The sequence below is a fragment of the Podarcis filfolensis genome, assembly GCF_964270895.1.
Source record: "Podarcis filfolensis genome assembly, chromosome: 1".
In the NCBI taxonomy this organism is placed as follows: domain Eukaryota; kingdom Metazoa; phylum Chordata; class Lepidosauria; order Squamata; family Lacertidae; genus Podarcis; species Podarcis filfolensis.
Genome location: NC_139604.1, coordinates 73,229,312 through 73,255,108, shown reverse-complemented (window position 1 = coordinate 73,255,108; position 25,797 = coordinate 73,229,312). Strand labels below are relative to the sequence as shown.

At 40.2% G+C, this 25,797-nt stretch overlaps 1 protein-coding gene across 3 annotated transcripts in view; it reads right to left on the bottom strand.

Annotated features, from left to right (window-relative positions):
- Positions 1 to 10,010: 10,010 nt before the first annotated feature.
- Positions 10,011 to 25,797, bottom strand: part of MPPED2 (metallophosphoesterase domain containing 2) — a 123,397-nt gene continuing 107,610 nt past the window's right edge. For all 3 annotated transcript variants that reach the window (XM_083600120.1, XM_083600122.1, XM_083600121.1), the window contains exons 5-7: positions 17,551 to 17,666; positions 16,026 to 16,139; positions 10,011 to 11,633 (exon numbers count right to left, since the gene is read on the bottom strand). In XM_083600120.1, coding sequence (XP_083456246.1) covers positions 11,515 to 11,633; positions 16,026 to 16,139; positions 17,551 to 17,666 — 349 coding nt within the window. In that variant the 3' untranslated portion in view covers positions 10,011 to 11,514. The remainder of the gene's footprint in view (positions 11,634 to 16,025; positions 16,140 to 17,550; positions 17,667 to 25,797) is intronic.

Genomic DNA, 25,797 nt, shown 5'->3' with positions numbered 1-25,797 from the left:
TCTTTAAGCATGCTGTTGCAATGGGATTAAAATTCCAAGGCTTTGGTTACAATTTGGGGTATTTGTGTCTCTGTGCTATAACATGCATGCATTGTCTCACAGGAATTAACACTGTAGAACCTCCTTCCTACCTAGCATGTACAGAGACATTCTGCCCAGCAACTTCCTGCTTCCCGGATATGGGGCACAGGCAATACTGAGAACAGTAGAGCAGTGGTTCACTAGGTTTGCTAGGGTTCCCAGGATACATTTCTTCTGGATTCATTTCCAGAAGGACACTAGGGTCTCTGTTCCTCAGGGCATGCAAAACTGTGAACAGGCTGCTCAGTAGAAACCTGATAGTCAAGTCAGGCAATGTATTAGAAGCAGATTCTTCCAACATTCTTCAGCTTTGGTTCAAGCCCAGTTTCACTGTGTAAATGACCAATAAGTTTACCAGTCAATCAAGGACTGGTCCAAGTAGTCATTTTTGTACCCCATCCGTCCCAGCTATCTCTTTCCCCCATTCCTCCCTTTTGTGGTAGAGGCTCAGGTGGTGGTACTGCCTGTCAACTTCGTCCTCCAGAGGGCCGATCCACCCTTGCTGGCAAAACCCTGAATTGTGCTGTTTGGTGAGTTCATACTTGTGACCATTCTAGATTTGCCCTGGGACCCTCTCCAGAAAACCCATGTTTCTTTGTCCACTATTGGGTTGTTCTTAGTCCAATTTTGTGCATCTGCCTTGCTTTGACCTTTGTGTGTGCTGGGGCTCAGAGCGGCTGTTCCTAAGATAAGTTGCTAATGATGCTCTAGCTTCCCAAGATACAGACAGCTGCCCTGTGGGCTCAATGGAGTGGCAGGGCCACTGCTGCATCCACAGCCCAGCTGAACGTGCCAACCTGAGCGAAAGGTGGAGGCAGGCAGTTCGCTGTGTCAACCTGGAGCTGGCACAGTGATCTGCCCCCTCTGTCTTTGTGTCACTCTGCAGGTAGAGGCAATGAAGGGCTGCACAGTCGGACATTTCCACCCAGTTCAGCACTCCCCATTCCAGTCTGGAGCAAAGAGGTTTCAAATTGCTCTGCTAATAAAGTCAACATTATAAAAAGATTAATTTGCAAAATTTCATACCTATTGTTAAATGGAATACCATGCCATTTGCATCTGACTGATCACGTTGCATAAAATTATTAAATTCTCCTTTGGTGACAGCATCGTTCCTCTATAAAACAATCTACCCCCAAACTATAATGTCATATCTATTGTCTTATTTTTGTTGCTCATAGAGTCTGTTCATGAGAATTTACTTGAAGTCATTCAGGCAAAAATAATCTTAGGTAACCTATCCTCAGATAAACATTGAAGCTTAATTCAATAATCAAATGGGTTCAGGGGAGCTTTCCTTCATAATGCCCTTTTCAGCTCTTTATAGAACCACAGTTAGTATTGTGCAGTGCTTAAGAGCCTGCACTGGATATTTTAAAGTTGAACACAGCCTGGGTAGCCTTAGGCAAGCAACTACCTCTCAGCACCCATCTGTAATATGAGGAAACTTAATTTTGTTGATTTATTTAAGAGATTTCTAGGCCACCTTTTTGTAAAAATGATCAGGGCAGCTTGCTGCACAAATGACAAAACAGCAACACATAAAAGTGCAATTAAAACCAAACAAAGAACATATTAAGGCAGTAGTAAAGAAAAAATATCAGAAAAACAGATAAAGCCAATGTTAGAACCAGATCACTCTACATTATAGAAAGCCTGGGTGAACAGAAGTGGCTTCACTTGCTGTCAGAATGATATCACATGTAAGCTGTAAATGGGCTGCCATGACTGAAAAAATTCTCACCTAAGGACCACTTCATTACAGGCAGTGGAGAGATCTACAGGAAAGCCTTAGATGATGAATCCAGTGTCTAAGCAGATGCAAATGATGGAAGGTGGTCCTTAAAGTATCCAGATTTCAGGCTGTTTTAGAGTTTCAAAGGTTATGAGATGTTGGTTCACTGTACAGACCAGTTTTAAAGACTGCCGAGATCATTTATGTGAAGCACTTTGAGCGCATTGTCAATGCCCAACTTAAAGTGGGTCATATTATGGGGTTCCAGCAACATTTCTCCCCGCCCCCATTTCTTTGTAAGAGGAGGAGAACAACAGGGGGAGAAATAAGGAGACACAAGAAAAAAGGCAGGAAATGGACATATACAGTTAGAACATTTAAAGTGGGTTTTGCTCTGAACGAAATGAGCTCTCTTCCTGCACCTGCAAATAGCATAGGTAGCAGCATTTAACACCGCTATATTTAAGATGAAAATAACAATAAACCAGACTACCTCAGTGGGGTGATGAGATTATTGTAATTTAAATTAATGAGGGAGCCAGTGGGGAAGAGGAGCAAGAAGGCAGCTAAGACTGCAAAGCAGGAAAGAAATAGTAGCCATGTTTTTTTAGCAGCAATAGGCGTTACCATTAATGGCTACGTGGAATTAAATTTATAACCAGGATTGAAACCCTCTCATGGAAAAAGCAGAGTTGTGTTGCATGTCCCTTTAAGAGCGACTGTTCTGGCTGCTCAGCAATTCATGCCATTAATACCAAGTACTGTAAGTTTCCAGTAATACTGAACTCTCGGTGACCTTCACAGACAATAATTGCTTTAGCATAAGATGGACAATAACAGCAACAAACTCCCCCAAAATAAGCACAGGCTTAAAATACATTTTAACCCTAGAGACCTAAGCATGTAAAGAATACATTGTCTCTCTCCTGTGTTGCTCCATGATTAATAATATAGGCTGGGACAGTTGGGGAGGGGAGAGAGAAAAGGTTGTTTCCCCCCTGAAAAGGATTTTTAGATGTCTCGTGTTCCAGTCTGTCAGCTGGCAAGGAGCCAAGCAACTACTGTGAATAGACTGTCCTGCACAGAGATTCTGTTCTCCATTGTGCTGCTCTCCACTGTGGGCACATCTTAGCAGGAAGTTCTCCTGGGCATCAGAATGAATGGGAGCTGCTCAATTACTCTGTGCTTTTATAGCTCCAGCTTATTTCAGAAGGGTTTGCACAGAAAACACTGGAAAGAATAAACCCACTGAAGTGACATTTGGGGCTCTGAGACGCTTTATGTGGGGACTATTCTTCTGCCTTCCTCCAGAATGAATCCCCCTAAAGCTATGATGAAGCAGAGTGAGGCAGCTGCCTCAGGTGGCAGATGCTGAGGTGCGGGGAGTGGACAGAGCTGTAAGTGCCATGTGACCTACCTTGCACCCCCTAAGCTAACCTGCTGCCCTCAGATGCAGCGGAGGATAATGCCTTTCACCAGTATTGGAGGAAGATTCAACTACCAGTCTGATTAGCTTCTGTAGGTGCCTTGGGGGCGGCTGCCATCTTGTCCTTCATCTCAGGCAGCAAAATGTCTTGAGTTGGCCCTATATGGGATTTACCCAGAGTTCTCTGACCTGGGTTTTCCCCTACCTCAGGAGATACCATTGCTTTCCCTGTAGACATGGTTTATGCTTCAATAGTAGCCATGTTTGATTGCTGAGACAGCTGGTGGAGCCAGCTTTCCAGCCCAAGCACCAGGTCTCCTCATTATGGGATGTTCTTCCCCAGAGGCTTCCTGCATATTTTAAAGCTCACACTATCAACATTGAAATACACAAAGCCCTTAAATGTTTCCACATCAATACAGCACTTCCGTGATGACTCAGAAACTCTTCCACAAATGCTAAAACACTTGCATAGACACAACTAGGGGATCTAGCACTTGCCTTCGAAAGCAAAGGGATGAAGATAAAATCCGATACAAAAATCCGACATATCAGACCCTGCGCAGATCTCCAAAATGCTTAATACACACAGCCACAAAACATAACACCCTCTTTCCAAGTCCCTGTGGGCGTTGCAGTGCCTCAAATTATTGGGCCTGTATAATTTGCATTTGAAATAACTTTGCTGGATTTGTTTATTAAAAGTGTTTCATAAAGAAGAAAAAGGAATGTAATTTTAAGTAGCCAAAACATTCCAGCTTTCTTAACGCTAGATAAGAAGAGATGCTCTCAAGTGGCTGAGAGGAAACTCACTTTTTCCAATCCAATGAAAGCTACAGTATTTAGAAACTGGGAATAAATGCTGTAGTTTGGCAGCTTTGTCAGACATAATATGCTATTATAGAACAGCATTTCCTCCAGCTCCAATCGGAAACAGCTAAAGACGAAGAATTCTAAATATGGATAGTGAAGCCTGCAAGAGAGTATAGCTGTTTTTCATTAAAAACATCTCTAATATCTCTATAAAAAACGCAATCGTTATTAGTTTGAAACTTGTCCTCTTTAAATAAATAAGGTTTTTTTAACCCTAAAGGAATGATCATTCCCATTTCAAAACTTGTGGTTTTGAAAAATGGACACATTCTTGCCTCTATAACAGCCACTTTGTTTGCTCCTTATATCCACATGTATGATCACTGCCAAATTAATTGAGTGAAGGTTTTGTAATGATTAATGGGGATTACAAAGCTATTGGCACTGTTAGCCCTGCGTATAGCAGTCTTGAGATTTTTCCCTAAACTAGCCACCTCCACAAGTAGGAAGAAGTAGTGGAATATTTCTACAAGGCCAGATGTAAGCCATATGGTGATCTACTGTTATAGGCATTAGCAATATGTCTTGGCTGAATCATGTTGGATAAAGTGCCCCAGTGGAAAGGATATCATTGAGTCATTAGTGTATGACCAGAGGTTTCCAGAGTCTAATCCTTTAGAAGGGGATACTGTGCCCATAAATTTCACCCAATTCTGCCAAAAATGTTATAGCCCCTATTTGTTGATTTTCTATTTCTAGTTAATGGAGAGACACTCGAAGCTATGGAAAGTAAAGCAAGTCTCCACTTCATATGCAAAGCAAGGTATGTCTTGTCCGAAGTGAAGTGGCTCCCTACCCGGAAATCAAAGTAGGTTCCAAAGCTTCCCCACCCTTTACTTTTCTGTGCACATCTCTGTTGGAAACCTTTATGTTAATGATGTTTCCCATCAGAGAACTGAATATAGTTGTACCTTGGATCCCGAACGCCTTGGTACTCAGACATTTTGGCTCCCGAACGCCGCAAACCCGGAAGTGAGTGTTCTGGTTTGTGAACATTCTTTGGAACCCAAATGTCCGACAGGGCTTCCGTGGCTTCCGATTGGCTGCAGGAGCTTCCTGCAGCCAATAATAAGCTGTGCTTTGGTTTCCGAATGTTTTGGAAGTCAAACGGACTTCCGGAACAGATTCCGTTTGACTTTCAAGGTACGACTGTACCTGTTTCCTTCTCTTTTTTTTCTCCTCTTGGGGCACAGTGCTTGGTCTGAGATTGAACAAATTAATTATACACAGAAAACGGAACATGGACACAGATTACTAGACCTCATTTCCAATTGATTGCACATATCCAAATTATACACATTGTATGGAGTTTTTGTGTTCCTTATAGTTTATGGAACAGGCTTACACCTAACTTTTGCAAGTACACATCTTACTTTATTTATTGTTAATCCAGAAGTAGACAGTGTGGTATACTATGAGGAGGTACTAGGCTGAATACAGACTTTCAGATGAATGGAAGATCGATATTGGTTGTGACCTCCACAGGAAGGAATGCTTCTCTAGCTTCCCTTGCACTTATGTAAATATTCATACCAGCAAAAATGTAATATTGCTGAATGCACACAGCTCCAGTTTTGGTTCTCTGCATATTGTTATGGCTGTTGAGATATATAACTCATTCTCCTGGAAAAGTCTGTTTTCATAGTAATCTAGTTACTAAGCAATCTCTCAGGTGCCACTGTGGTGGGAAAGCACATCCCAGACAGATTGTAATGACTGCTGACATCAGGCCAGCTTTCCCCCTCGTTCCATATAAAAAGCTAGCAAATCCTAAATCATCAGTGAAGCCACGGTGCTTACTTGCCCTCATCATTCAAGCATGTCTTTACATTGGGGACTAAATCCATCATGACACAGTTTAAGCAAGAAATTTATTACATGGTGTCTAAAAGCCGTTCTGAGTGGGTCTGAAAAATTAAAAGTAGGATTAGGCTTTCAGCACAACGCATGTGCATCCCAAGAAAATATTGCTGAATAAATAACACTGCTTGCTTTAAATTAACAAAAGATACCACTAGGATAGATATTTATATCCGTCCTACACTTTATGTTTCAAGAGCACATAGTCGAAATGGCGCCTTTGTACCATTTGGATGTTAATGTCAGAAAAGAGAAATGCATTTGAGTCATGAAAAGTTGACAGGGTATAATCCCAATTTATCAAAATCCATTTAAATATCCCCCCCCTTGTCCTCTATGAGCTCTAGGCAGCATCCTCTGCTTGTAAAATAAATAAATAAATAAATGCCAGGCTATGTTCTGGGAGTTGATATTGGTTTGGTAAAACTGACCTTATTAGCAGATTTGGCTGGGCTGTGTTATTTAAATACAGACCAAATGATGAGCTTTACTTTCTCATAACTGTTTTGAAAATGCTCTGAGCACGCATCCTTTTATTTTCAGCAGACAAATCCTTGTGGATGGTTGCAACATTGTTGCGCCAGATGCAGTCCATACATCCAAGCATAAAAGGTGTGTAGTATATTTGTATGAATTCTACCAATATGGACAGTGGGGGGGGGGAATCATAGGAGAACCCTAATCCAGCACCATCATATGGCTTCTTCAAAATTCAGTCCCATCTCACTGACCTTTTAGAGGTATGTTTTTAGTGGTTCTTATTTTTAATCTTTCAGCTGCCTTGTATCCTGTAAGGGAAAAGTGAGTTATAATAATAATAACAACAACAGTGAGCATATGGATGGCGTAGACATTACCTACTTAAGACTTGAGGTTTTTCATAAAGTCCCTCACCAAAGATTCCCAAGTATAGCAGACATACAGGTGAACACTTTAAGAACAGCTAAGGAAAGGACTAAGGATAAAGGCACAGGCATATCTCAAACTCAAATAAAAGAGTTCCAGTTACAGATACAGATTATACATGACAAAGCCATTTTTCACCTTCTCACCCCTTGCTTTTTCCTGTAAGACCTATTGCAGTCGTTAAGAGTCGTCAACAGGCTCATCACAGCTATCTGCCAATCACCCATTCCCACCACCCTTCTGAGTAATACCCCTCCCCACCTTCTCACTATATAGAAGGATCTGGCAACTTCTGTTTCAGTGTATCTGAAGAAGTGTGCATGCACACGAAAGCTCATACCAAGAACTAACTTAGTTGGTCTTTAAGGTGCTACTGGAAAGAAAAAAAAATTTTTGTTTCAAATAAAAGACTGGGGGAAAGGACATGTAGGTTGTAATGCACTACATCAGACAGCAGAGCAACCCAAAAAGAAATAGTCCATGACAGCAACCAGTAGTAACCTACCAGCTTTGTTTCTAAGATGTATTCCAGGTACCCATAATTCATGCATTCTCTGATTACAGCTAGCTTGCAAGGAATGTGAGAGAAAGCAATGTAGACAAAACATAACTGCAAGTGAATTCTGCTGTTGACAGAAGAAATGACCAACCTATGGATTGGTCTAAGAGAACAGCCAATGACTCAAGAATTTGTCAAGATTAAATCATAATGGAATCTTTAACAGGTTTCTAATTGTGTAACGGGTGGACTTAATTACAGAGCAGGGACTGCGCCCAGAAAAGTTGTTGTTATGGATGAAGAGTCCAAATGCATATTAAGAGAGATTCAAAACAGAAAGGAGCGGATCTTTGTTATGCAAGAATTTTTCAAACCTTTTCATAGTTAAAATGCCAGGCTGGCCCAAGTGTCTTGGTGTTAATAGTTGAAAAATGGCTGTATTTTATGAGAGTGCCTGGAAGGATAAATACAAGGGCTATAGTAGAACACACACTTTGCATGAAAAAATACCCCATGTCCAGTTCCTTGCATCTCCAGGTAGTGTTGGGAAAGATTCCTGGCAGAAACTGTGGAAAGTCACTACCGGTCAGTGTACAAGGTAAAGGACCCCTGTAGGGTTAAATCCAGTCAAATACTACACTAGATGGACCAGTATAATATAGTTTCTAATGTTTTTAGGTACTTATTCCAAGTATCCATGTTTGTCATAATAGATACATAATTGTTCAAAGAGATATGGTACATAGAAATGGATTGTGAAGAGTAATGAATGGTGTTGCGCATCACCTAAACTGATGTCAAGGATGTTATTGTAGTTTCATTGTCCATTGCAATGAAACACTGTAAGACTAATAACGACTTGGTAAGTAGGTTATACCCAGAAAGGATTTGATGTCCCCTATATAGAATGTCTTCAAGTTTTGGGACATAGCTGTTATTTACTCAGTGCTTATCTGCATAATATATATTATAATAAGGAATCTTCCTTTAGCCCTGGTAACTTAAAATTTAATGAAATGAGCTACAAGCAGGAGTTAGTTATTTCATCAACTTGTCTTTTAGACACTGTTTTGGCATAATCCTGGTAGAATTTGCCTGGAGTAGAGCAGATTGATCTGAAAGTCTCTTACTCTAATAAATGCTTGACCTTGAGGTCTGCTGAATTCACTAGACACAGAAAACTGGGGAACCAATTGCCTTGGTGGAACATCCTATTCTGCAGCCCTCATTTGATAAAGGCCTTGACTGCTTTCAACCTTTTCAAGATGACTAGATGAAAGCTGCTGTCTCAGAGTGGAAAGGTTAATCGACTACTGTGTTGTTAATCAATCACTTGAAAAGACTGAGCACTGGTAACTCCTTCCAGCCACAGGTTCTTGCATAGTCATATGGGACCTTCTCATTCAGCTTAAAGGGAAAACAGGCAAAAACGTAGCCCATTTAAGACTCTGGATGCTGGTTCCTGACCATGGTGAGGAAGTTAACTATATAAAGTTAACTTAAAGTTAACTTAAAGTTAACTTTATATAGGGCTCTAAAGGTTTGAGAGGTGAAGATAGTAACAAATACCTGTTAAAAGATGTTCCCCAAACTTTATTGGACTCAGATTCTTAATCTTTATATTCTTTTTTCATGCACTGTGCAGTTTTACTTATAATACAGAGTTTTATTTCATTTTATTTAGTTGTTACAAAGTCTCATTTTAATGTTACTGTATTTTTACATGAATCTGATAGTTTTTTGTATGTAAACTGATTGTGTGTGTGTGTGTGTATTTTATAAAGAAATTCTAGATGGTCCAAAATAGTACCCCGATGGGAAGCCATTGCAGATTACTCTAACAATTATATACTAACCCTTAAAGCCTTAAATGGCGTGGGCCATGTTATTGGAAGATCTCTCAATCTTCACTAAAGGTCCTTCTTCAGGTTTCCCGGCCTAAAAAATATTAGGTGGGTGGCCAATAAGAATAGGGTCCTTTCAGTGGTGGTTCCCTCCCCAGTAAGAGCCACTTGGAGCTTATGTTAAGATATTTTCAGCAGCAAATGGTCTTATGCTTACACACCTTTCTGAAACATTTAGACCTTGAAACAAATTATATTTAGCTTGGTTTTATATGCTGTTTTGCAAAGTATTTTTAGGCTGCTTGCACAAGTTTTTTTTATTTGGATATTGTGCTGAACAGGAAACACAAGAAGCTCTTTATATGGAGTCAGACTATTGGTCCATCTTGTTCAGTGTTTCTCGTCTACACTGACTGGCAGTGGCTTGCCAAGGTTTCAGGCAGGGAACATTCCCAGCTGTACCAAGATGCCAGGGATTGAATCTGGGACCTTCTGTATGCCAAGCATGTGCCAAACTTTGTTGAATTATTTCTTTACATGTTCTGTGAACCATCCAGAAGACATTGTTAATGGGCAGACAATATGCGTCACAATAAATAAAAAATAAATGCACTATTCTTAGGTGGAACATGGGCAACTAAGGCTTAAACGTTGTTCAGAAATTCAAATATATTTAGATGGGATACAATTTCATGACATTGGAAGGACAATACATTAAATATAAGGAATTAACAAAGTCCGTAAGCTATCCAGAACAACAACAAAAAAGAGTATCTCAACAGGAAGTATTTAAAAATCTTGCAATTTTATTTGCATATAAAGGCCGCTAGATATATAATATCGCAATAAATTTAAAGAAACAACTGTTTTCCTAAATTCCATTAAGATAACATAAACAGAATAAAGCTCAATAGCATTTACAGTGGTAGAACAGAAATAACTATTTGCAACAATATTTTGTGCTAGCAAGATTGCATTTACACACAGTGCAAAATAAGGGGAAAAGAAATGGAAAGACAATTCAAGAATATTTTAAATATAAAGGACAACAAAGCCTTATTTTAGTTAGGCTTGATTGTATTCATTTGATTCTATACATGCCTGAAACTGCACAAAGATTTTAAACTCAAGCTCTTGAAGGCCTCGAGCGCTTGGAGAGAGAAAAATGTGTCACATCCTTCATAATTTAGATGTGCTGTACAGCATAAATTTGCAGATGCTACACTGGCAACATTAAATGCCTAGCTTAGTTATAATGCACAAAAAATATATATAAAAATCCATATTTAAAAGGAGTCTGCATTTACATGTTTTTACTGCATGGAACACCTGCTCATTGCAGTTTTCATCCCCGTATTTTTAAAGCTAAAATAATTTAAGAAACTCACCCAAACAGTGACAATTTAGATAATCACATACAAGATGCTGCTATCTTATTGTTCATTAAAGCAGGCAGAGACAAACTAATCCTAGAAGGCTATTTTCCTCTCACTGATTGATAGGCAAGAGTTTACAGTATGCATATATATCAGTGGACAAATAGACTATCATGTGATCTGTTGTGAGCACAGGAGCTCTGATGGGCTGAGAGTTTCCCAATAGATTCTCCATACTCTTCAATGGAGGAACCTGAAACCATACACTTAAAGTGTAGATCAGCAACCCATTGAAATGAATGGGAACTCAGTCTCCTGTGCAACAGCTCCTTGACAACCATCTAGCACAGCATTAGGCACACTTCAGCCCATTTATCTCAACAGGCACAAGCACATCTTACTCTGTGTTGGATTGTGGTCTATAATTGCAAAGGAGCCTTCACAAAACCCGGGTCACAAAACATAGTGTGATAATAAAAACAAAAGAAGAGGAGAGGGTGGCATTTTATCACTAGAAATGTTTATTTTTTTAAAAAAAATCAAACAATAACAGTTGTGCAAATTTGGGTGTTTGTTTTTTTTAAACACTGCCTTTTAATTTTTTATTTAATATTATTAAAATAAGGTGTCTCACTCATTAAAAGAAAGCTTGGCTGTCCTTTTGAGAACACTAACAATTTACAATGGCAAGTTAATTAAGAAAACATAAAACTTCATTTTACAAATTCACAATGATGTATCAATTTCAAATGGATGCTGCATTTTGCTGCACAACTTCTATCTCTTTTTTTTTCCTTTTGTACCAACAATTTACAAAAAAAGCCCCACATCATTTGTAAAGAAACATGTTAAGAGAATGGATGTTTAATTAGAAAAATGGCAGTTTATAGACTTTCTCCCACTCCAGTGGTGCTTCATGATCCTTGCGGGGTTGGAAGGTCAAATATAATTGGTGGGTTGGTTGGTTGAAAGCTGACTGTACATGTTGAGGCATTTATGTACGTTGTGTAACCGTCTGTCATAATGCCGTAACCTGTAGGGAAAATGTGTCACACTTACTGTAATGTAAACAAACAATGCTGACCTAGTACAGTGCCTCAGGCTGGAGAAAAGAAAAAGCTTCTTGAAAGCAGGCCTTTTGAATTGAGCTCAGCTAAGCCTTTCAAACTGTTCTGAGCACTCCAAAGCCAGCACATCATTTCCATTTTTAAAAATGCAATAGGCTTTTGCTTTAATAAGAACCACCTGTTTTTGTTTTTTTGTTTCTTCCAAATGGAGCAAAGAAAAAATGGGGAGAAAGCCTGTTTTACAACAGAACTGAACACAAAAGAGGGTGTTGGTTTATTTTCCATAGCTCCTTGGATCTTTTGTAACCTGGAATTTTTCAAGCGTAATAATATGAAAAGTGTATTTTCCACTGAGACCTGTTCCCCTGTTCCTTTCAGACACTCTTTACCGTGAATTCCATTTTGTTGAATGGACCTTATTCTCAAGTAACTGTGCATAAGATTAGATTCTTCCTATTCAGTGACAATGATCCTGCTAAACAATACATTATCCTAAATCTATTATTATTTCTGGTCTTAGGCATTTCTTCTACATCCAATTCAGCAGTAACACATCCCACTAGGGATAGTGAAAGTGTACTTTTAAAAAATAAAAACAGGAGGATGTCTTACAGCAGGGGGTCTGCAACCCGCGGGCCCGGGGGTCATTTAAACGGCCCCCCAGCCGCCCCCGAACTGAGTCGCCCACTCAGCAAGTCCCTGCGTGCTGCGCTAAACCGGCACAGAGCGGGGACTAGCTTCTGTGGCGCCGGAAATAGCGTCTGCGCAGACATGATCCAGCCCACGGAGTGAACTGGCCCAGGCAAGGTAAACCTTGCCGACCCGTGTCTTACAGGAAAGCCCCATGTTGAAATCATGCACCAGGTTATGAGTCATAAAAACTTTGTACAGTGCTACCTCTACTTACGGATGCAATCCGTTCCAGGGTGCTGTTCGCACCCCGAAAAGTCTAAGTAGAGCACTGCTTCTGCGCATGATGCAATAGAGTGCTCCTGCTCCTGCGCAAAGCATGCAGAACACTTCTGTGCGTGCGGCAAAACCTGGAAGTATATACTTCTGGGTTTGCCGCATTCGCAACCTGAAAATCTGCAACGTGAACCTAATGCAGCTGGAGGCATGACTGTAATTGTAGTCATCGCCAGATCTGCATGAAGGAAAGACCAGGGACCCATCATTCTCTGAAGGTCTGAGTCATGCATGGGCTGTGGGACAGGATGTGCATTGAATGCACACTCCATCTCCTCAAAACGTATGCATGGGCCATCAGAGTTCATGTTCACAATAGATCTTGGAGGGAAACCATACATATAAGCCATTATGCCAGAAATTGAGTAGTTTGGATGGAATGCAATGAGTACTACGCTGGCTTAATGCTGTGTTGTGCTAGCATCAGGAACTCATGCCAATTTGCACTGTGCAATAGGCTGAGTGAGGATGGAACAACTGCCTCCACTGGTACAGCTTTATATGGCACTGGAAAGAGGAGGGAAGCTTGCTGGAATGGAACTGGGGGGGGGGGCAAATATCTGCGCTACACACGAGAACAACCATTTCACAATTGTTGTGTGGCCTCTTTTTGGTGTTTTCTTTCACCTGGGCCTGGCTGCTGGGCCCAAGTTGAGGGGGCAGAAGAGCCACATGTGCAGTATCAGTTTGTGGGCATTATCTGCTTCTAGCAAGGAATGTGTGTGTGGGAACCTCCTTTTGAATGTATTGTGGGCAAGGGCAGAGTGGAATGAGACGTTTAAAAATTTAAATACTAAAAAATATTAGGCTCAAACTTATTCCCTTTATTGCAATGAGTGGTTTCTTGATGGAGCAACTCATATTAATCGAATTTGTATAATCTATGGGCTCTTGAACACTCATTAAATTTGCTTAATACTTACAGCATGTAGTACCAATCAAGTTGCAGACTTAAAATGGTACAATCCTATGCCTCACAGTGGTGTTTCATAAGGCCCACACTAAGAGGGCTCTGCCCAATACCGCTGGAAGTTTGATTACTTTCAATTTGCAGTGCAACTAAAAAAGCTGCAGGCACTTTGCATGTTGCAGTTAAGACTTTTTTGCCTTCTGGTATTCACATAGCACTGATATGCTCGCATTAATATTTACTTTAAAATGGTCAGTCATTTCCTAGATGTACAGGAGCACTGCATGGATACTGCTGTGGTTAAGGCTCTGCTAATGGTTTTTTTCATTAATAAGTATATAGTCCAGGCATAAAAACTAATTTGCTTCAAACTCATGGGGGCGGGGGCGGGCGTATAGGCAAAAATAAACAATATCAAGCAAGTGAGCAATCTTCTCTTCTACAAAGTTCTCAACTTTGTAAGCCTATAGTTAGAGAGCGCAGAGAATCCTGGGGAGTGAATTTAATATAAAGCATTTTAACTTTTAGCTCTATGGTCACAAAGCCTTGCTCTCTTTCCCACAGCACTTTTAGTATTTATCTCACTAGGATGCAACAGCTACTTAGGTTCGTTAAATATTTAAAAACAATGTATTTTAAGCAATCTCTCAGTACTTATGTTCAATTAAGGAAGCTTTCTGCACCTAGAAATTTGCCTGATTTGAAATTAGCATGGGGGCTCAATGTTTTGAAAAGCTCATCTGAAATATCAACAAGCTATTTATTAAAAATCCCATATGAAATTTAATCCAGAATATTCTCGTTAAAAACTCCTTTTTACTTGAGCTTTTGTTTTTCCATCTGCTGTAGTATTTGGGTTATGCTGTTCACATCTTGAATGTTCTATAAGAAACATATGCAAAATGAAGCCACTTGCTGCATATAAAATAATTATAGATGGTCTCTTTTATTTGACTGGCTCTAAATTGTTTAAAGATGTCCTCCACATTGGCAGATCATACAGGATTCTTGGTGGGCAGACAAAAATGAAATAAAATGGATTTCCCCCTTATCTGCTAAGCCTTAGGATGCATCAAAATGGTGTTTTGAAGGCCAGGGGCTGCAAAATTATGAAGACAGTTTTCTTTTGGGAGACATTCTACTCTCTGCCAGGAAGATTATACTTTTAGCATTGTGTTTCATCTGCTGTATTTTCTTTGAAAACATTGTTCTATAATGATCTGTGATTTTTCAAGTGTTGTAAACCACCCTGAGTAAAGAATGCCTTGGCATTGGAGAGGCTGGATAGAAATGTTTATATTTAAAAATTACATAAAAATAAATGGAAGTCCAACAATCCCTTGTTCCTGTGACTTCCAAGTGGCTGAGCGAACAGAGATGGCACCAGGGACAGTGGAGCCACCACTCTGTGCTCTGCATCACCTTAGTGGTGACACTGGTACACACTCAGCTTTTCTAAAGTCAACTCCCCCTCTTCCAGTATTGCAGTAAGCAATGGTCCTGAAGTATCAGAGGTCAGGGTGTTAGGTTCAACCCAAAGTTCCCCCTTTAAAAAAGCATCCCAACAGGTTTGCTTTGGCAAAACTTGGTTGATACTGGAAAAGAATTTGTTCAGGTGCTGGTTGACAACAGTATTTGAGCTGAAAAAGAAATAACCCACCAGGTAAACACTCTTCACTGTTTTGGGATTAAACTTTTAAAACTTTTCAAAGGCCCCTCCCTCCTTGTCACACTTAGTCCCATTTTAAGCAGTACCCAATCCAGCGCTGGCCAAGGCATTTTGAGACCTGAAGCAGAGCCCAATTGCACTCCTGCTAGGGCCAGCACTATAAGAAGGCTTGACACACCATTTGGTGCCAATTTCTGTCTTCATCTCCCTCCTGCCACCCAAAGGCTGCTCTGCTGTGTGGTGGGGGCCTTGACTCAACCCCTGCTTTGCAGGGTTCATAGCACCAGCTATGCATGCTTACCCAGAACTAAATCCACTAGGATTTACCCCCAGGTAAGCTTGTATAAGATCCCAGTGTAAATTAGCAAAGAAATATGAAAAGACTATTCATTCCCCTTTTATGACTGCTGTTACTGATAGCAAACTTTATTCTGGACTATAAGGATCAATATGTGGATATGTGGAGTCTAGATAAATGCATGTCCTTTTACTAGAGAGTTAGAGCACAGCGCTTTTGGGGTCTCTTTCCATTCCATGATTTCAATCACTGCCCACCATTTTGCCCCAGGTTTACTACTTTTTCCTCTCAAAAATATCATTTGTTGATATGATTATAATGGTTTGTATGGCCACCTCAAATATAAAAATCTCAAATATATAAAAGCCCTGACTAAGCACCAAACAATTTGCTTTATAACCGAGTCAATTTTATGTTTGTGGGTTGTCTGAAAATCTCCTTCTAATGTAGAATAGCACACCATTTAACTCTGGTATTATCTTAGTAAACATCCTCATATCTAGCATATTTCTTACCTTCATGGATTCCACCAAAGACATGGAGTTTGGGCCTTACTCGCCTTTGTACTGTGTTTAACAGTTCCACACAGCCAACTCTTTGAAGCTCCTTTGGAACCCAGTCTCGAAAACCTAAAAGCAAAATGTAATCAATGTTCTTAATTTTCTCTATTCAGGTAAGGTTTCATGCAGACTTTCAGGAAGCCATAACTCACTGAAGGTTTATTGCATTATCTGTAACCCTAACATCTCCATTAAAGCATACAATGGCTTTTAAGAAACTTTTCATTGTCACTTTGTCTCTTTTAGGTTCCAAGGGATTCTTTTTTCTTATTTGATGTCTGCCCCCTCCTTCCCAGTTAACATTTTTCTCCACATAATTTGATTTATTAAACTACAGGTATAGATTCTTCCACATAGCGTGAGGCTCTATGACATTTATTCCCGGCAGCGGTGCATCTTCCTGCTCTCTCCCCTGCTCTTTCCATAATGGTCTTTGCCAAAATGGTCAGGTGATGACTGCTTGTCAGACACTGCAATCCTGCGCACAGTTATACAGAAGTAAGCCCCACTAAGTTCAGTGGGACTTATTCACAGGTGAATTTGTATAAGATTGCAGCTGTAGCTACTTTCTGCATGGGCTGGTCAGTATCAACTTTAGTACCTTATCTATGCCAACTCTTCAAAATACAAACAGCGCAGTGTAAATCTCACACTATCCCTATGAAAACTAACGTGATCCTCCTCTGTTCTACTCAAGAGTCAGCACATGAAAATGTAACTGTGTGCATAAAGCGTTCCCCAAAACTGAAGAGAAAAGGGCAGTTCCTCCTTGTGTATAGTCCCATGTATATCTTTATTTTGAATATGTGGATTGGAAAATGTGCCCATTTGCAAATGGGATTTTCTGCTGAAGAGAACTGGGCAGTCCCAAGACAATAACCTTCCATGACTTCGAGAAGAATGAGGTCTGCCAATACCCATTTATTCCTGAGACCTGGCCATGAAGAAGGCAATACAGGGCAATGCTGAAAAGACTCTCAGCAAGTTAGTATTAATTGACTGCTTTAAAAGAAAAAGCCACTAAGTTCTACAGATAATGCAGAAAATCCATAAAGTCTGACATCAATTATTACAAAAGTCTGCGGTCTGAAATAATGCATTCATAAAGATCAGAAGAGTGGAAAGATCCGAGAGGGGCAAGAGCTATATCTAATATGAATGGAGGTTGCACATTCCTCCTTGATGTTGCTTAATCAACTTGAAAGGTGTTACACCAGGGACAAATTTGGCTAATGCTATTTCAGCACCACAGGACATTCGTTCAGCTGGTTCATTTCTTATGAACATAGGAAGCTGCCTTAATATCATGACAAATGGAAAGTATTTAGTGATACTTTGAAGGCATAGTTCTACACTGCAGAACAGAAAGGTGACCAACTTCTCCCCCCTCTCCTTAATGCCCCTTAATGACTTGGCTAAATGGCTCACTGATGAAACTCTTAGCTCAAGATAGCTGTTTGTTGGCTTTTGTGTCACTTACCAAGAGGAGGTCCATGAGTCATTAATATATCAATACCTTCGGGAATAAGATTCCACTTGTCCAACAGTGATTGACCTCTGGGTAGGTTAAAGCCCCATCCATTAAACCATGGTGTCCTTTGAAGGAAAGAAGATATATTGTGTCAATGTGGAAGAGTAATGTTTTTTGTTTTTGTTTTTTAATTGTGCATAGAGCAGATTATTTGTAGATAGCGCTTCTTCACGATTACCTACAGGCAAAAGGGTTGAGAAACAGACCTGTATTTCAATATAACAGTGTAAGTCCATTGTCACAGTGAACCCACACAACTGGCCACAGTCTCCAAGAGAGAAAAAAATGGAATGTTAAAACATCTATAATTTGCTACATTAATTATACAAATGATGATTGCAGGATTGATTCTTCGGAATAATTACTTCCTTGTGGGGCACCGGTGGCTGCCAAAGGTTATTCTTCAAAAACTGACGTTTCACTGAGCAAAAATAATGTTCTGAAATGACTTCTCTTAAGGCAATAAAAGGTTTCACAGTTTAATTTACATTCAAGATTTGAGTTTTGCCATGGTGTAGCCGTGACCTAACACTGGAACATGTGACACAATCAATAAAACAAAACAAACAAACAAAAAACAGAATCCCCACATGCAACTATGGCTCAGAGAAACTCTAGTGCTAGAGGAGGCAATGTCATTGGTAAATTGTGTTAATCTCACAAACACTTCTGAGTGACAGGAGAGAGGATTTTAAGTCACTGTGAGAACCCATTGAGAATAACTAAAAGAAAAAACTTTCCCCTTTGTCCACCCCATTTATAGTATGCTTGTTAACTTACCCCTACAAATGGCAGTTGTGCCCATTGAACTTCTGTCAGTTAGCAACTACCATGGTATCAACATTGAGCTTCTTTTTAGTTCTCCAGTCTATTTTGCTCCACATATGCAAGTTCTAACTTGCTAAACAGCATACATAGCCTCACTATTCACCTAATGATGACCACCCCACATGCTACTATAATTAGCTACAGTGGCTTCAAACAGTAGCACTCAACACTACATCTAGACACTGAAGACTGTCATCTGGGCCACCAGTTACTAATCATAAGTTATTTACTCTTCTGCTAAACTCTCCTCACTACCACTACCTTCTTAAGCACCTTGCCCCAAAAGGGAGTGTTTGCCACAGGGTGTTCATGGAAGATCTTACTCAGCTATGAGTGATCACCAAAGAAGTAGTAGTAGTTTAACAGGAAGTTTTACAGTTGTTTAACAGGTCCAGGGAGAGGTTTTTTTAAAGAAGGGGTTGTAGCACTACCTTCTTCAAGACAGCATCCTTCCCTACTGATCCTGTCAGATGCTAACATCAACAGAAGGGGCCCTGTTGGTTCAGCTACTCTCATAAACTGGGGGGTGGACAGCCTGGAAGAGGGCATTTCTGTGGCAGCCCCTAAGTTACGGCATTCCATGCCCACAGGGGTGCATCTGGCTTTTGGCAAGTTTTAATTGTTGTAATAGGACGCGGGTGGCGCTGTGGGTTAAACCACAGAGCCTAGGACTTGCCGATCAGAAGGTCGGCGGTTTGAATCCCCGTGACGGGGTGAGCTCCCGTTGCTCGGTCCCTGCTCCTGCCAACCTAGCAGTTTGAAAGCATGTCAAAGTGCAAGTAAATAAATAGGTACTGCTCCGGCGGGAAGGTAAACGGCATTTCCGTGCACTGCTCTGGTTCGCCAGAAGCGGCTTAGTCATGCTGGCCACATGACCTGGAAGCTGTACGCCGGCTCCCTCGGCCAATAAAGCGAGATGAGCGCCACAACCCCAGAGTCGGCCACGACTGGACCTAATGGTCAGGGGTCCCTTTACCTAATTGTTGTAAGCTTCCCTGGATCCCTAGAGCTAAGGGCAAGTACTTAATAATAATATAGATGTTTGCTAAAAAGCAGAGTAAAACCAGCAGCAACAACATCACCAAGAATTAGTCCATCCTCAGGGACAAATTTCAGTTTTGAAACCCTATGCATATTCACCTATTTATATGGCTGTAGAAACCTTTTTTATGTAATGTATATTCCTGTTTTTTAAAACAACAACAAAGCAAACCACAAATGTAGCATATACAGACCTCTGGGTGAAACAGTCTTTTCCCCTAAATACAATAAACGGATAGCTTGGGAACAGAATTTTCAAAAAATATTCTTTTCATAGCCTACATGTACCTCGAATCCATCTCAAAAGGAAACACTCTCAAGTAATAGCAGTAATGAAAGCCTTTTTTATTTCTGCCGGCACTCAAAGTAAAATGCACAAACACCCATGATTACTAGGGAGGAAGATCATTCCATTTGCAGTACAAAAATTATAGGACAGGGCATTAAATATGCATTCACAGAATTGTTCAATTACAGGACTGCCCTGTAAATATGGCCTGAGAGTATCTATTTCAGTTTTACATTTGGGTTGTAATAATAGAGAATGTCCTGAACTGAACGAACTGAAAAGAGAACAGGTGACCTTTTTGCAAAATAAAGAAGAGCCTTTCAATAAAACATAAGAGTGCACAAATATTTGCATGCATCTGTGCCCTTTCTCCATTTAATGAAGTGAGTGGAAAGGAGCATGTTCGTAACACAGAAAACTATTGCAAAGGCTGAACCTGTAAACACAAAACCATAGAAAGCAGAAAATACATTAAACAGAAACCTTTATTTTATTTTATTTTATTTTTTAAAAATAACATTTCTTTCTGTAGATACCCAGGAGCCACTTATAATGTTTACGTTAAGCAATAGCTGCCCATGCTCTTGTTGCTATTTGGTTCTTTTAGAATTTATAAGGACACAGAGACGGGCACCTAATCAGCATTGTGGTTTAGCAACTTATGAAGAGTAAAATAAAACTGCTTTTTCATTATATTTAGGGTAACAGTCATTAGGGTATTCAGGACTCATAGCTTAGTAACATAGCTCTTGTATTGTGTGTATGAAGTCCTTTGTATCCACGGTTTTTAAAATTTGGACCAAAGGCTTTCCACCTCTAGCTTTTTATCCAGATGAGCCAACAGATAACAGGCTAAGATCATCTACCTCGTTCCTCAAAACCAATGACAAACTTTTGCATTCATTCACCAGTCACACTTGTTTACTACCTGTCCTTCAGAGAGCTGAAAGCAGCACACATTGGGGTTCATACTTTACTCACACAACAATCCTGTACAGTAGTCTGGCTAAGATTTGAGGCCAAACTACTTTTTATGTCTACACCAAGTACTATGATGGAAGAAAGATGTCATCTATCTAAATGTAGGGATCAAACAAACAAACAAACCATGTAACATGCAGCCACATCTCTTATTTTTCTTTAGTTGACAATAGCTACCACCACCCAGGTTGTTATAGGGATGTCATAGCCTTGAAAATCCACCCCCCATGGCTATGAAGTCCACTGGTGTCGATGATAAGGTTTTTTTAAACTAAGCCTCATAGATGTGCAACCGGGCTGACATTTTTGTGAGGTCATGGCTCGTATCCTGTGATTCCAACAACAATTCCCCCAAAACCGCAATTAAGAAAAACAAAAGCAGTAGCTACTATTAAACTAAGTGTAATATGTAGTTTTACCCTTAGTTTTTGTTTTACTTAAAGTGGCATCTGTACTGTTCATTGCCATACCTCAAAATGGTTATTAAATCAATAACATATTAATCAAATGGTAGTGCCTAGAATCACCTTCCATATTTGGTGGCAGCTTTAGTGGGATGAAAGAGAATATTTTATAAATGGTGGCAGCAAGTCAGGATAATAAGAGATAGTAATAAGTATACACCTTCCCCATCAACAGATAAGATGAAAGACAAACTCTTCTTCACAGCATCTATGGCTGAAAATGGAATAATAATAATAATAATAATAATAATAATAATAATAATAATACAGTCACATGCCCACAATTGTGATAGGAGATGTATGAATAGGCCATGAAAGTCTGCTTTGTATTATAGATTCCTTCTAGGCCTTAAACAAAGAGAATGACCACTGTTTGTTTTCAAAGGAATATTCGGTTGTTTTGATTATGGGGAGGGGGGAGGGGGGAGGGGGGAGGGAATAAAAACCCAAGGGAAGCATCCTGGTCTCCTCACCACAGGAGTGTAGAACAGGGAAAACCCATTCTTCAGTGCTGAATTGGAGCAAAGGTAAATGGGGTTTTCCACAGATTCACATTGGCTTCAATTTAGTGCTAAAGAATGGGTTTTCCCTGAGAAAGTGATGGGACAAGTGGAAAACCACTTGGACGTGTGCTTTCTAGGCATGGGAGAAGCCCAGACAATTTGGATCCATTAAACTGAAAAAAATTATATAGCTACTGAATTCAATGGGAACTAAATCCTTTTAAATCCAAGACTTTCAACTTAAGCAGGTGATATATTGGGCTGCTTGTTAGTAGTGACTAGAATCTGTCACGCAAGGTTCATTCCCCCTCATATCCTCTCATAAGGGTCATGTGTTGCAGATGTTTTGTTTGCTTGTTTGTTTCCTTTGGTGCAAAGGGATTTTCAGGCTGTTAAGAATTTATATTAGCAAAAGAAAGGTCAAAGAAGGGCACTTTGTACTTGGAACAGAAGGGAACAATGCTCAAGATGGTTTTTCATTTTCACAGAAGTGTGTATGAACTCTTGAACTGGCTACTGAAACAGCTCCTGCCTCTCTCTCTTTCATGCAGCCAATTTACCACTGGAAAGCATTTGTTCCATTGTATTCAAGAATCAACAGTATCTCAAGGTTTAAAGAGGGTGTTTAATTTATATATGGGGAGGAATTCAACATCACACTAAGGCGATTGTTCTGTCAGGTCAAGCATTTCAGCATTAGAAGACAGCAACTTCAGTGTAAGAAGAATCTGCTGGATCAGGCCAATTCCTCATCTAGTCCAACATCCTGTTCTCATAGTGGCCAACCAGATGCCTACAGGAAGCCCACAAGCAAGAGCTGTGGGCAAGAGGACCCCCAAGGTTGTTTCCAGCAACTAGTATTCAGAAGCACTTCCCCCTTCAACTGTGGAGGTAAAGCATAGCCATCTCTAACTTTGGTCACTTTTACCAACTTTAAGATGATTGGACAAATTGATGGAGGATAATTTGTCCAATCCTTTTAAAGTTGGTGGCCATCAATGTCTCCTGTGGGCATGAGTTTCTTAGCTTTACTATGTGCTGCATGAAGAAGTACTTTTCTTATATATGTCCTGAATCTTCCAACATTCAGCTTCATTCCATGAATTCTAGTGTTATGAGAGAGGGAGAAACACTTTTCTCTATCCACTCTTTCCTTGCCACACAAAATTTTTATAAACTTCTTGTTAGAATTCCTGCTCCATGATTGCAGCCATGGGATTGTTGTCTATCACATGACGGTATATGTTTGACTCCACAGAGTGGGAAGTGACGGAGACAGGATGTTTGTGTTACTGTGTTCCGTGAAGTGGGATTAATGTCCTTTGTTCTTTTTCTCTTTGCTGTCTGATGCTAGAGAGAGAGGGAGCCATGTTGCAGTGCTCCGTGTGTGTTTATATGTAAATAAAGTAGATTAGCCAAAATGCTGAGTTGCTGAGGTCTGTCACGCATGATGCGCAAACTCTGCGGATCCCTAAGTGTGCCTGTGTCAGTTGGCATCGGTCGCTGTGATGTTCGGGCTGAAGAAAGCTTATGAAGCTCCCGATCGACCAGGAGGGAGGGAACATGCCAGTCGGGCATGTGTCTCTGCCAGGGTCCTACTCGAGTGTAGGCTGAACTCCTGACACTTCTGTCATGTCGCTTCTTACCTCTCCTATTCTCTAAACTAAAAAAACTCCAAACCCTGTAATGGTTCCTCATAGGTGAGTCGCTCCACACATTTGAATATTTTGATTGCCCTTTTCTGAACCCTTTATACCATTGCAATATTCTTTTTGAGATGATGCAACTTGAATGATTCTCCCCTCCCCCTGCATGCAGTTCTTGGGGGTGCTCTCAACCCCGTTCCCCAAGCAAATTCTAGGGGGCATGAGGGATGTGTGGTGAGAGGGGGACAGCCTCATTGACTGAGTGGAAGTCATTATGTAGGACTTCTGCTGACAGGACTCATTAGTCCACTGGCACCTGAGTATCATATGAAACTGACTGATATACTGAGATAAGTTCAGATAAACAACAGATGGAACATGATTAAGTTTGTGCTCCAGAGGAAGTACCCTTGCAAGACTGTAGATTCCTTAGTCTAAAGCACTTAGAAAACCACGGCAAAACTGAAACTAAGAAAAGCTTCTCATATGGCAAAGATGTAAGGGAAGCAGAAAGCACAAATGACTTGTGCTTCCCATTTACGCTATTATTTTCCAAAACAGAATTGCTGCCTTGGGTCGGAAGATGTGCAAGCTTGCATTTCTACGTTTTGTTCCTGTGCAAACATTTCAACAGCTGTCTTTTCACACTATAATTTCTTAACACACCTTATCACTACTTGAAATTCCCACAAAACACTGGAGAGAGGAGGTCTGTAATTCAGTATTGTAAAATATAGAGTATCTGCAAGAAAAATCCAAAGTCTGCTATTTGGTTATAGTACACAATTAGGCAAGTGTATGCAAAATACCCAACTTTTCCACCTTCAGCCAACAAACAATATTTCTTAAGAGGTGTTGAAGAAAATGAAACCCTTTCAAGTTTGGTCTTAAGGTAAACTCTATATAATGATTTTAACTTTCAGTTACTAGTCGGGAAACAACAAACCCTTCAGCCCTTCTGAGATATTCCAGACCCTAATTACACTGCAAACTAGCTAATGAGCTATGGGGTGTATTTGAATAATGCAAAATCACAAAAATAATCTCTGTCTTGACTAGGGCAAATGTCAGCTCACTTAAGAGTAAGCACAAAGATGCAGTGTGTTTACGTTTTATGTGCTGACAGATTTGAACTTCCACAGATCTTTTTTATAACGCCCTCTCATGTGACACAGTACAAACACACTCACATTATGTTATATCTTTCAAAACAATGGAAGGCTTCCACAAAATAACTTCCGAAAAGCACTTCTTCCGTTTTGAGAACGGAGACCACCCAGTCAAAACGCAGCAGAGAAGTGAAAGGGGGAAAAGGAATGGCGAGTTGCAGGCGACTGTGGCTTAATAGCAGGGTCCAAGGCAAAGGCACGCCTGTGATGCTGCTGTGAGAGGCACATGAAGCCCTCTCCTTGCATAACTTTCAGTAATTTGTACATGATGCAGGAGTAAACCTGTGTGACAATAGGAAGCATACTGACAATAGAATTAATATATATGCTGAGTAAATGTTGTTACGGGAAGGTAAATGTAGCTTTCTGCAATCTATTTGAAGGAGTCAATTGGTGTTCCAGTCTAGATTATCCACATCTGTGGATTCCACATCTAGATTATCCAAAAGTGTTATGATGTTGTGTCTTATCAAATGTCCCATGGGTTCTTTTTATTGTTAAAAAAAATCTTATTTATTTATTCATACCCCGGCTTTTTCCCTGATGGGACTTAAGGCAGCATAGAGAGAAAAACTAATCACTAAAAACACAGAAAAAAACATCATTTAAAAAGAATTGAGCATTGATAAAATTAAAACAATTAGAAGCAGGTATCTGTGTGTACCTGGATGATGAATCATGTGCGTATGGTACCTAGTTCCTGAGCCCTGCTGCACATACTAATCAGCCAATGAGTGTTTAGAAATGTTTTTCTACCCCTCTGACAGTGCACCCCTATGTTTGGGTGGGTACTGAAACCCAACAATAGCTGCTGTGCCCCCTGCCCCACTTCATCTGCTTCTTCTGCCCCTCTGCTGTTCACTGGCATTTTCAAAACTGTTGCAGCATTTTCAAAGAAGAGGGACCAGTGAGATACAACAGTATGTGTGAGCCCAGCAAGAATATTAGACCTATCTGCATTGGTCTCGTGAATCAAATTGCATTGCCCACTTGAGGAGACCTGTAGTTGCTTGAGTTAAAGGTAGCATAAATTGCATTAACTCATATTTGCTGCTGCTATTCTAATGATAACCAGAGAAAAGATTGAACGTGCCACTTCCTACTTGCTGTATTTACAGTTGTAAGTATTCAGTTATAATTATTCTCTATCTGCAAAACTGTTCTACCAATTTTGGTAGCAAAAATTGTCAGCAAGGTTTTTAATCTTCTGCTGTAAAAGTGGGTGGGAGGAAAAAGGCCTAGGGGGTGGAGGAGAGAAGCTTTTTACAAAAATGA